General features: G+C 38.7%; 1 protein-coding gene across 4 annotated transcripts in view; it reads left to right on the top strand.

The window, feature by feature from the left end:
- LOC106567278 (melanocyte inducing transcription factor) overlaps positions 1 to 13,390 on the top strand; it is a 35,374-nt gene that overhangs the window by 18,086 nt on the left and 3,898 nt on the right. For 2 of the 4 annotated variants that reach the window (XM_014136388.2, XM_045693169.1), the window contains exons 3-8: positions 10,240 to 10,443; positions 11,974 to 12,069; positions 12,287 to 12,401; positions 12,615 to 12,704; positions 12,907 to 12,963; positions 13,211 to 13,286. In XM_014136388.2, coding sequence (XP_013991863.1) covers positions 10,240 to 10,443; positions 11,974 to 12,069; positions 12,287 to 12,401; positions 12,615 to 12,704; positions 12,907 to 12,963; positions 13,211 to 13,286 — 638 coding nt within the window. The remainder of the gene's footprint in view (positions 1 to 10,239; positions 10,444 to 11,973; positions 12,070 to 12,286; positions 12,402 to 12,614; positions 12,705 to 12,906; positions 12,964 to 13,210; positions 13,287 to 13,390) is intronic. The other 2 variants (XM_014136390.2, XM_014136389.2) reach the window with 2 other exon arrangements.

Below are 13,390 nucleotides of genomic sequence, written 5' to 3'. Positions count from 1 at the left end.
AATGCCACTCCTCACTCACACTTCCAGAGCCCTCACTGTCGCCTATAGATGCAGGCATACATCATCAGATGTTTTGTTTGTAGAAGGTACTGTGGGTTTGATGACTCTATATTGGCAACTTGATCATAAGTCTTCTGGATAGTCGATCAAACATGGTTTACTATGATAGGGTGTAAAAACGTGGGGATGAGTGAAGTGTGTTAAAACGCACATGGGGATTATCTTTCCTGAAAGAATTCCTCTGTAATGCATGCTGTGCTTCCAGCCATTTGGACTTAGCCATCTTTAATCCTATTTGCTGAGCTAAATTCACATATTTTCATAGGTTTGATTCATTGTTCGTCTGCTCTTGGGGACTTGAGACTGTTGTACATTTTCTGAACTAATGGAGACAGTGTGACAACTACCACAACACACTGCTATGCAATACTTAATGAGAGTACACCCAGCAAAATAAAGATCATTTGGTAAGTGTTTTAGATTGCATTACATTTATTTGTCTTTCTTTAGACATACTATTACTAATATCAAAACGTGCATATCTTTAAAAAAAAAACTCAAAAAAATATTCCAGATGTAAATGGAAAGTGTTCTATATTGAAGAACTATCCGAAACTTCATATCTCAAACAGTTTGCATGACTGGATAGATATTTCTCCTTTGTCTTTTCCTTAAAATATTAAAATTTTCCTGTTGTTTCCAACATTGTCACTACAATCGTCTTGATTGATTGATTGTTATCACTGTACAATATCTACAATTTTCATTTCTAAAATGAAATTTATTTGAGAATAAGAATCATAAAGGATAAAGAAATGAACACAATGATACAGTACATGGTAGCATTATAGCATGAACTGCCTGACATGCTTTTCTAAAGAGCATACTGCCACCCATTAACAAAACAGTGAGGGAATTCTTTTCCAATTGTTTTACAAACGTGTTCACACTTTAATGAGGCAGAACCTCAATCTAAGGAGATCAGGTGAGACTGATTCATGGTGACTGATTTGGCTCTGGATTATCTGTAAACGCTCTGAACATGAAGATTTACTGCAGATTTACTGGAAGCATTGTAATAATTTAGCAGTAGAAAAGTCGTAGTCCACGTTTTACTGGAATGCGTGTGATTGTTGTGATTGAAGTTTACGCATGTAGGATTTTGCCATCTGGGAAGTCAACCATTTCTGTTTGTGAAAGTTAGTTGTATCTGTGCAAGTGTTTCATATCACTGTAATATTTGATTACGTCAATAATATTGTTTTGATTGTGACAGCTGTTTGTGTAAATCTGACATAGATTATATAGATTATTCATAGAGGATTGATTCTTTGAAAGAAAAATGTGTTACCTTCCTAATGTGTTAAAGCCTTAATCCCATTATGTAAAATAACATTTAATACAGTTTAAATGAGTGGATTAGTTCAAATATTACAAAGAGCAGTGGGTATAGAAGTAGTGTCCCCCTCTTGTCCTCATACTGAACGTGTGGCAGGGGTCCACACTTCCAAGATAATACAACCATTGAAAGCATTGCCCTCCACATACAACATAAACGTTGCTTAGCCTACACTCTTTATAATATTTAGCTCTTTGAGAGGTTTAGGATGTCCCCCATTAAAGTGTTTGATATGACAAGCTGGAAGATGATTCTGTGATTCGGGGTCTGAGTTTACGGCATTCTTCATTGACTGAAATTCCACAAATGAAAGGCCTGTTCCTGCCCAGCACTGAGCACTGCAGAGCAGGGTTAACCTGCTTGCATGTCTGTGACTAGATTAGCACAGTCTACACAAAGCTACACAAAATTAGCTTAGGGGTACCAGGTGGAGCAACTGGACCTTAAAAGGGAAAGCATTAAGCTCAGATAGGTTTGTCTAAAGACCGATTTGGGCCCTTAATTAACCAAGTGACCCCTGACCTTTGGAGGAATAAGTATGGGATCAGTTTGGGGATCAGGACAAAGGCAAGCACAGTCTTACCAAACACCCCAATGCTAATTCAGCTAAGAATGCTCATAATTAGCCCCACTGCTTTCATTCCATGGCATATTTAAGGTGAAAAAAAAAACACTAGCTTTGAAATGTATGTAGGATCATTTCCTAAAAGGGTTCAACATGATTTCCAGATTTATTGAAAATGAATTAGCATATTAAGAAAAGAAAAAAGTACTGTGCATAGTGTTCAGCTCTGAAAATGACAGGATGTGTTCTTTTAGATCAAAGTTATGGATTTAGTGAAGCATTATGTATTTATCCATGGATGTTACATACTGTAGTTCTCGTATTTACTAGTTTACAGCCGGTCACTTTGGTCCATTTTAAAGCAACAGTTAATTCATTGAATGCAATATTATTAAACCTTTTGAGACAAATTTTATAATAAATATAATTTTAAAAAGGAAATGTTAAGAATTATGAAGCTCAGGAAATTATTTAATTTAGGTTTGCTGTCATTGATAAGATTTTCATAAGGTCACCTTCTCTATCTCTTACAACAAGGACTTGCACAGACCATCAGCTTCATAGGGAACCATTGTGTGTTGTACTATCTGATACACTATTGGATGAGGAAAGACACGTTCCTTGTTTTTCCTTGAACGAATACACACTTGAGGTCAGTGGTTCCCAACCAGGGGTACTATGACCGCTGGGGGTACAAGGCCTTTACGGAGTGTGTACGTGAGAAGGCTCATGAGACCATAGGCCTACTGGTAAAATGCACATGAGGGGGTACTTCAGGAGTATTGCGGGCAGAGCAGAATTCAGTTGTTGGCAGTGGCGTGTATTTTTGGATGCCAAGGGAAGCCAGGCTTCCCCCAAAAATTATTTTTATTGGTCAATTTATCTTTCATCTCTCCTGTGTTTCAGAATTTTCCTTCAATTCGCAAGAGGCTGAATGTACTGTATCTCACATTAGAAAGCATCCGAGTGAGCGAAACAGCGCCCCTCTGTCTCTCTACGTGTAGGCCATCTATATGATGCTGTCTGGTCCAAACGAGTGTGACATTGTTGCCGCCCCTAGCATTGAAGGGAAGCCATTGAGCATTTGGCCTCCCTTGATAAAAACTGAGCGAGCTCAACTGTGAATGGTCCTGGCGCACCCAAAAAAATTGTCAAGGGATGCCAGCTTGGATTTTGGCATCACTCCTATCAAATCCCATTGAGTGCATACGTCATTGACAGAAGAACTTGAATTGTCGCATCTCGTTGTGTTGTTGTCCTCCAGTGGCTAGCTGGAGTAGCTAAAATTGTCCCTTTCCTAAATTAGCTATGGATAGAGATAGGGATTTGGACTTGTGGTTTTACTTAATTTTCCATACTGGCCAATGATTATAATGGTGATTCTGATCCAACCATTAATTCATAAATTGTTGTGCCCCTGTCCTGAGAGAATGGAAGTTCAATATTTAGCTAGATGTAGAAGGCTAATGTTAACTAGCTAACGTTAGGCTAGCGAGCAAGCATTATAGCCAGGTAGCCTAGGACAACAAAATATAAAAGTGTGTACTGTATGACAGAGTGATAGATGTTTTGTCAACATGGAAGAGAGGAGGATGGCATTGGCGTTTCTCTACAAGTAGTGTGAGTCAACATGTTTTTCTACTTGCATGAAAGCACACACAACACACACACACATGCTCACAGAAATGAGAACCATGGACAGCCACATCATATTTAGCTTACGTTGATTGGACTAAATAGTTTTTAGTATCTTTTAGTTGTCACTTTATTGATTGACTAAGCATAGGGGATTTGATAATGTTGAAGTTGAAATGGTGGAATAGTGGAGGCAGCTCCTGTAACTCTGTGGTTCTAAATCAATAGTTGTTTAGTAGTCCAAAAATGTCGGAAACATGAACTTGCTTGACCATGCTATATGGCATGTAACTGTCTGTTACTGTACATGCAATATGCTTTGTGGACTTCACTGGACAGAGGATGCTATTCGGTTTTGTGATGAAACAGGTGTGGTTGAATTTATTCTGCCACTGTGTCTTCTTATTGTCTCGGTTTGGACACACCTACTCATTCCAGGGTTTAGCACTTTTTTGGATACTACATGATTCCATATGTGTTATTTCATCGTTTTGATGTCTTCACTATTATTCTACAATGTAGAAAATATTAATAGTAAATGGTAAAATAAAGAAAAATCCTTTTAAAAAAAATTGGGGAGGGGGGTCCCCTGTGATTTTTAATCATGCACCGCTCCTGATTGGTGGTACAGTAACTGAAAAAGGTTGGAAACCACTGCTCTAGGTGATGGTTTTATGGTTTCATATAGAGTTACAACTGCATGCATGGATAATGCTGTGTCACTGTACTCATCTGTAGGAAAGAAAGCATCCTGGACCAAAATTGTAAAAAAAAATACAAATCTTTGTTTGTCGCTCCTTCCTCCGCCTCCCCATCTACCCCTCCCCAAACTGAGATGCCAGTATAATGTGTGTGAGTGCTGTTCTTTTCAAGATGTCATTGACTTTTACTGGGGAGGATCTGCTTGTGGCCTGAGGACTCTATTGATGGCTGCAGCACATGGGCTGCAGAACAGAGCCATGTCTTGTTTTGGTGGATAGTTTATTTCATGTGTCTTTTATTCTAGTAATGTCCTGTTAATCAAGTTTGATCTAAGACAAAGTTAGTAGTGTTTATTTCGTGGAAGTTTATATTATATGACATCAAATAAGAACCATAAGGCAAAGAACACGAAGTCTGATTTCAAATAGCTCATGGTGTGATTTCAAGTTCAGTTACCGGAGGCTTAACGTTCAATCTGTATCAAGAGTGGAATCCATTTTTATCACGCCTGCATTCTGCCATTCCGGCCAATACTAATACATGTTTCAGGTAATGTACAAATAGTGCAGATTTTTGTTACCTGCTTCTTGGTTTACTATTTTGGGATATTCAGTGTTATAATCTACATTATTATTTCTCTGTGTGTGTGTGTGTGAAAATTATTTATATTCATTGCTGGCCTTGTTCCATTGTCTCAATTACACCCTGGTAAATAGATGTTGCTATATCAACTCAATGCAATTCATCATGACAAAAGCGGTATTTACACCCCCTCCCCTCCACTGTGGAGATATTCAACATTAGCAGAAGGAATTTGACTAGGTCAAGAAAATACTGAGGGAGATTGGCTTGGAGTATGAATTGGTATTCCCTGGTGGGAACAGATGTAGGACTGCAGTGGGAGCGATGTCAGAAAGATTGCCGTATGATGAAGAAACTCTGAAATGTAGAAAATGTACTGTATCCATAGTGTAACTTCATGTCAGATTTGCAATAACGTTTGCCTGGTCACTCACAACCTTGCAGAATGATATTACCATGAGAGGTAGTACATGCATGTAGTAGTCATATCAGTACAGTAATAGGAGTGTTGAACTGCATGTGATGAAGTAAAGAGACTCTAAATGACCTTGTCATCAGATTGTTCAGCATGTTGTTATGATCCAAGATGATGTGTGAGTGGCACTTTCTAAGAGATTCTCAATGCTAATGAACTGCATAAATTCATTAAATCATTAAAACACACAAGTGCACAAACACATATACACACTTGGCAAGTAGCCTAACGGTTAGAGCGTTGGCCCAATAACTGAACGGTCGCTAGTTCAAATCTCCGACAAGGTGAACAATTGGTCGATGTGCCCTTGAGCAAGGCACTTTACCCTAATTGTTCCAGGGTCGCCGTTGATATTGTCAGACACTGGCCGTGACCCCAGTCTCCGAGGGTGTCTCAGGGAGAGTTGGGATATGCAAAAAAACACATTTCCAATTCACACATGTGTATAATACACACTTGTACATACAGTGCCAGTCAAAAGTTTGGACACGCCTACTCATTCAAGGGTTTTTCTTTATTTGTACTATTTTCTACATTGTAGTGCCAGTTTCATCATAGCGCTTGATGGTTTTTGGCGACTGCTCTTAAAGAAACTTTCAAAGTGATTGACTGACCTTCATGTCTTAAAGTAATGATGTACTATTGTTTCTCTTTGCTTATTTGAGCTGTTCTTGACATAATATGGACTTGGTCTTTTACCAAATAAGGCTATCGTCTGTATACCACCCCTACCTTGTCACAACACAACTGATTGGCTCAAATGCATTAAGAATGCTAGAAATTCCTCAGATTAACTTTTAACAAAGCACACCTGTTAATTGTTTTCGAATTCAAATATAAACTTTTCAGGGTTATCAAAGACATTACCATGATGAACCATGTTAAGTTTGGCATTAATTTCTTAAAATATAAGGAAAGTATTCACAATTCACTTTTTTGACTATGTAATGATAATGCTTAAAATAACCATTAAAAATGTTTATACGCTAATACGAAAAAAATTCTGAAAATACTTGCATGTTCATTTATATTTTTGTTCAGTATAAATGTATTACATTTCACCCTGTTTTGTTATGGTTTCATGTTTGACCCTAACCAAGGATGTGTGTTCTTCTAAATAGCTTGAAAAATAAACCTAAAGCATGTTTTGAAAGATAACATACACTGAACAAAAATAGAAACACAACGTGCAACAATTTAAAAAAGATTTTTACAGTTACAGTTCATATAAGGAAATCAGTCAATTGAAATTAATTAATTTGTCCCGAATCTATAGATGTAACATGACTGGGAATACAAATATGCATCTGTTGGTCAGAGATACCTTTAAAAAAAAGTTAGGGGCATGGATCAGAAAACCAGTCAGTCTCTGGTGTGACCACCTTTTGCCTCTTGTAGCGTGACACATCTCCTTCGCATAGAGTTGATCAGGCTGTTGAATGTGTCCTGTGGAATGTTGTCCCACTCTTCTTCAATGGCTGTGAAAAGTTTATGCTTATTAACCATCAACAACCACAGGTTGATGCTTATTTATAAAACCTTCTTAGGCCTCACTCCCCCCTATCTGAGATATCTACTGCAGCCCTCATCCTCCACATTCAACACCCGCTCTGCCAGTCACATTCTGTTAAAGGTCCCCAAAGCACACACATCCCTGGGTCGCTCGTCTTTTCAGTTTGCTGCAGCTAGCGACTGGAACGAGCTGCAGCAAACACTCAAACTGAACAGTTTTATCTCAATCTCTTCATTCAAAGACTCAATCATGGACACTCTTACTGACAGTTGTGGCTGCTTTGTATGATGTATTGTTGTCTCTACCTTCTTGACCTTTGTGCTGTTGACTTTGCCCAATAATGTTTGTACCACGTTTTTGTGCTGCTACCATGTTGTGTTGCTACCATGCTGTGTTGTCATGTTATGTTGTTGTATTAGGTCTCTCTTTATGTTGTGATATGTGTTTTGTCCTGTATTTATTTTAATATTTTTTTAATCCCAGCCCCCCCGTCCCTTTTGGTAGGCCGTCATTGTAAATAAAAACAATTTAAAAAGTTGCTGGATATTGGCGGGAACTGGAACATGCTGTCATACACGTCGATCCAGAGCATCCCAAACAGGCTCAATGGGTGACGTCTATTGAATATGCAGGCCAAGGAAGAATTGGGACATTTTCAGCTTCTAGGAATTGTGTACAGATCCTTGCGACATGGGGCAGAGCATTATCATGCTGAAACATTAGGTGATGGCGGTGGAAGAATGGCGTACCAATGAGCCTCAGGATCAAGTCTCTGATTCTCTGTGCATTCAAATTTCCATGATAAAACGCTGTTGTGTTTGTTGTCGGTAGCTTATGCCTGCCCATACCATAACCCCACCGCCACCATGGGGCGCTCTGTTCACAACATTGAAATCCGCAAACCACTCGCCATACATGCTGTCTGCCTTCTGCGCGGTATAGTTGAACCCAGAATTAATCTATGAAGAGCACACTTCTCCATTGTACCAGTAGCCATTGAAGGTGAGCATTTGCCCACTGAAGTCGGTTACAACGCTGACCTGCAGTCAGGTCAAGACCCTGGTGAGGATGACACAAGCACACAGATGAGCTTCCCTGAGACAGTTTCTGACAGTTTGTGCAAACATTCTTCAGTTGTACAAACCCACAGTTTCATCAGTCTGGTCTCAGACGATCCCGCAAGTGAAGAAGCCGGATGTGGAAGTCCTGGACTGGCTTTGTTACACGTGGTCTGTGGTTGTGAGGCCGGTTGGATGTACTGCCAAATTAGCGAAAATGACATTGGAGGCTGCTTATGGTCAAGAAATTAACATAAAATTATCTGGCAACAGCTCTGATGGACATTCCTGCAGTCAGCATGCCAATTGCATGCTCCCTCAAAACTTGAGACATTTGTGTCATTGTATTGTGTGTCAAAACTGCACATTTTAGAGTGGCCTTTTATTGTCACCAGCACAAGGTGCACCTGTGTAATGACCATGCTGTTTAATCATCTTCTTGATATGCCACACCTGTCAGGTGGTTGGATTATCCTGGCAAAGGAGAAATGCTCACTAACAAGGATGTAAACACATTTTTGCACAAATCTAAGAGAAATAAGCTTTTTCTGTGTATGGAACATTTCTGGGATCTTTTATTTAATCTCATGAAACATGGCACCAAGACTTTACATGTTGCGTTTATGTTTTTGTTCAGTATAATTACAGACTTGGACATTTGGTGGTAAGACAGACATACTGTCTTTGTCTAGACTAGAGGCCAGACTTACTACAGTCAATGAATGTGGATAAACACATGTTTAGCAACACAACTGATTGTAAACTCTGAATTAGGTTTGTCTTAAGAAGATAGCTTTGTTTTCATTGCTGGTTTATTATTGTTTATTTATCGGTTGGTCATCTTTGCCTTTGTTGGAACCCTTGAATGTATTGAGTGAACTGTCGAAGGATATCCGTTGGTAGCAACTTGATGTTAGAGAAATTGTTACAGATCGCTGTAGGCTCATGTTAAGAAACTGACATCTTATCATGTTAGTACAGTTAGTAGTACGCCAGGCTCCTGTGAGTAACGGATGAATGAAGTAGACCTTTCTTTTAGCTTTATTTTAATCAAAATATTTTTATTTTATTTTATTCTGTTTTAATTAATTTAGACAAAAAAAATGAATATATTATGTAGCCTGTAGTTTCCATGAAACGTTTTAGCTCAATGATCGATCATTTGATCATCCAAAGAGATGACAGAGGAACAGGCCAATCAATTTGCAGCAGTAGCCATGCATGGTGTTTAAAAAAAGAGATGGGTTATCTGGCCCAGGGCAAGTGTCAGTAGACAAGGTGGCCTTGCTGTACAAAGATCCTCTTTGTAAAACTCCCATTCTGACGTCAACCAAGCAACATAAAGGCATGCATTAATATTTTACATAAAACAACAGAAACTTAAAAAGGTTCATTGTATCTTACTCAGAAGTGTTAACATGTGTAGCTAATGACTTTTTCTCCATCTTTTTATAAGCTGAGCTGAAAGTGTTCCTCCCCATACTATCAGTATCGAAAGTGGAGCATCACAGGCACAGTCTCTCTGGTCCTGCTGCATAGTCAAAGGGAATATAAATATAGAAGTTTTAAGAATCTAATTTGGAGTTGGAATATCAATTGTGCAATATGTTGGAGATGCTTGAATACCATAATTATCAGGTAGGTGCAATAATATGCTTATTGAAATCGATTTTCTTTTGGGACAGGTTGTATTATAAGCACTTGAGAAGTCCCTTCTGTGTATTTTTGTGGCTTTAAGTTCTAGGGTTTAAAAGGATAGAGTAGTGTGAAATGTTATTCATGTGTTTATAACAAGGGATCTTTTGTTAAGCAATAGAGAGGATGCAATGACGCAGATCCAAATTGTACAGCAAAAATATGAATAAAAGTACAAATCTGATCACTATTTTGTTGATCAATAAAGGGATCTTCATAGTGATACTTTATAACATTTCAACCCATAGTTGACTTCCCCTGGTCAAGTCAACTACAGTATCACTAGTTGAGCTAACATTTTATTTTCATATTTTATTCAGTAACCCAGGTCCACTGCCTTTGTCAAGGGAGAAGATACTGTCACTCGACTCCTTTTATTTGAACTAATTGCTCTGCTTCTTCATTCCTTTACTATGCAATTTCTTTATGATCGTTATTATCTCTGCATGGGAAAATGTGTTCAAGACTGTTTATTATTAATCAGTGAGATATATTTTGAAGGCTCCTTTATTGAATGCACAGCACAACTGAAACATGACCCACAATCATCAACCCATCGTATCAGAGTTGAAGGATTCTGACATCTCTCCTCTCTTTACTCTCTCCCTCTTCCAGGTGCAAACTCACCTGGAGAACCCCACCAAGTACCACATCCAGCAGGCCCAGCAGCAGCAGGTGAAGCGCTACCTGGGCAAGATTGGCTCCCTGCCCTGCCCTAACCAGCCCGCTGACCACGGGGGCATGCCTCCGGGGCCGGGCAACAGTGCCCCCAACAGCCCCATGGCCTTACTCACCCTCAACATCAACTGCGAGAAAGAGGTAAAGCTTCTCTCACAGACCTGGCTGCAACATGGCCATAGACACCAAGCTACAATCCAGTGTGTGTAAATTCTGTGAGCTTTTCACTCCATGATCTCTGCCAATTTTCCATTAATTCTGCTTCATAGCAATGTGTATTCAACTAATGAATGGTAGTAACACCATGAATGGTAGTAACACCAAGCATATTCATTGAGAAGTAAATGTGATTGTCTGTTGAGTAGCCCTTTACACTCGTACCTATATATATTTGGACACTGATAAGCACCTAAATTGGAATGCTGTGGCTGTACGGTAACATGCTATAAATGGTTTCAGAGCTCAGGCTCTGCGCTTCACAGCTCTGTATGGGTTTTGACTGACAGACGTTCTGAACTTGAGCACAGCACATGACAAGAAGTTGACCCCATCCCTCCCGCTAATTGGGAAACTTTTTTAATGATTTTTTTGTCTGAGTGAGGGAAATGCTGTAAATTACGAGGACTGCATATTATGAAAGATGAGACGTTGAGGATTATAATAAATACCGCTGTGATGTCATACCATCAAGCCAAAGACCTGTGTGTCTAAATGGGAAATTCACATTTCCATATTATAAAACCATATAATATACCGTGTCAGAGTTTATGATCACTATGTTTGATGTACAATCACAAGATGACATGGCATGAACAGAATGAGCCTGTTGTATTGTGAAGAAGATTTACCGCGGACCACTCATCTGAATGCACTCATGACTCCATTCTATTCACACCAAAATGACCATTTGCATCTCTTCATTTCCTTGTTAAAGCCTAACACATGTTGACAATAGAATACGCTTTTAAATGATGCCCACCTGACCCAGATTGCGATTTATAATGGACCGTTTTTGGATTGCGTAAACAACAACAGTAATTGTGTAAAAGTGGGAATGCAGGGCTGTGTTCCAACAAAACCACTACAAGTGTGCTTGCTCTAGTTCCTCAACGGCACAGCTAGGAGAGCTCTAAAAAGCACCTTATAGTTGAAGACTCTTCTTTGAGTCATTGAAATGCATTGAATTTACTTTGAAACAGTGCACACTTTGGAGAGGTGTTTGGCCACTTGGAAACACCAGTTAGACCTCTCGCTCAAACCCTTGTAATTTCTTTTGTCTTATGTTGCACCTACCCCAAATTGTCCGAGAATATTCATATAATGTGACTGAATTCATCCAGAGAATTTTCAGATTTTGTAATCAACAAATGCGGCGAAAATTCCAGTAAATGTAAAATGCACATTAAACCAACAGTGTAATGTTTGGGATTCAGTCTTGTGGTGAACTGTTGTGTCCTCACCTTTTAGTTTCCTATAACCTCCACGCTGTACCCTTTTAATTGCTATCATGTTTATGCATATGCTTTCCATATGTCTTATGAAAGAAACATTTCAATTTAGCCCTATCCATATAGTCTAATTCCTACAAGTGTAAGGTGATAACCGCTAATTAAATGACTGTCTCTGTTAGAAAATGTTTAATCTTGAATTTAACTTAGTTTTTTATTCTAGATGGATGATGTCATTGATGACATAATTAGTCTGGAATCTAGTTATAACGATGATATCCTTGGATTAATGGACCCACGGCTTCAGATGGCCAATACGGTAGGATTGTCTTCATTTACTGTCTGCGTACCTGCTCATAGAAAACCCAGATAGCCTTTTCACAGTAGATGGGTCTACAAAGACCGCAGTGTTTGCTTACAGATCATGGTGTAAACATTTTTTTTAAGGGTTACCTACTCCTGTTTAAGCACCACCTGCGACTGGTTTATTTGACATGCTAATGTTAATCATTTCTATGGTTATCTTGTCTCATCAGATCACTGTCAACACTAACCTCTTGGAACTGTATGGTAACCAGGGCATGCCCCCTCCAGGACTGGCCATCAACTCCTGCCCTGCCAACTTGCCCAACATCAAAAGGGAATACTCAGGTGAGCAAAACCCCATGGCATGAAAAACATCCAGATTCAAACATGGTGTTACAAATTATTCTCCAGACCTTTGTGATTGAGAAAAAGCTAAAAGGGTCAGAAACATTTTTATGCATGTGCTTTGCATTACTATTGTTTTGGATTATTGTAAACTTGGGTATTTTGTCATTCAAAATAAGGAGAAATGCATTGAACATTTTATGTGCCAAATAGTTTCCCAATCTCCGGCCATTATGCACATGGACAAGTCAGAATCATGTGGCAAGTTTGAGAACTATCAGAGACCTGAAGGGTATCCTGTAGGTACGTCTGCGTATTCATATTTACCTTAGCTAAGTCATTTGAGTTAGGTTACACTGGTGCACTTTGCTAAGCCTATAGCGTGCTCAGCACAGTTGAATTTATTTTCTTCCGCTACTAAGTAAAATATTTCTGCCATAACTGTTTTGTTGTGTGTCAACATCGATGCTTTGATGAATAATTAACGCAAACTGCTTTGTTTCAGAAGCAGAGGTCAGGGCAATGGCAAAGGAAAGACAGAAGAAGGATAACCATAATTTGAGTGAGTTTTGTTGAACTATAATTCTCAGCTATCTAGTAATATGACTTGCCTAGTTAAATAAAGGTAAAAAAAATATATATATATATATATATATATATATATATATATATAAAGAAATAAATGTGGGTTATTTAGATATATCACATTCCATAACTTAAGTTTAATGCTGTAACATTAGCTGTTCATTATAAAATGTATCATGATTCATTGTTTCTAATTGTTCTCTTCTTGCCCCTATTTCCTGTAGTTGAGAGAAGACGGAGGTTTAACATCAATGACCGGATCAAAGAATTGGGAACCATGATTCCAAAATCAAGTGATCCGTAAGTTGCCTAAATGTTGACGTCGATGAAGTCTTTCTATCAGATATATATCATGGCTCAGACAGTTCATTGACCCTAGGCTAGACAGGATGATAATTATAGAT

Source organism: Salmo salar, chromosome ssa13, assembly GCF_905237065.1.
Source record: "Salmo salar chromosome ssa13, Ssal_v3.1, whole genome shotgun sequence".
NCBI lineage: Eukaryota > Metazoa > Chordata > Actinopteri > Salmoniformes > Salmonidae > Salmo > Salmo salar.
Note: the sequence above shows the minus strand (reverse complement) of the source record. Positions and strands in the feature narration are given on the sequence as shown.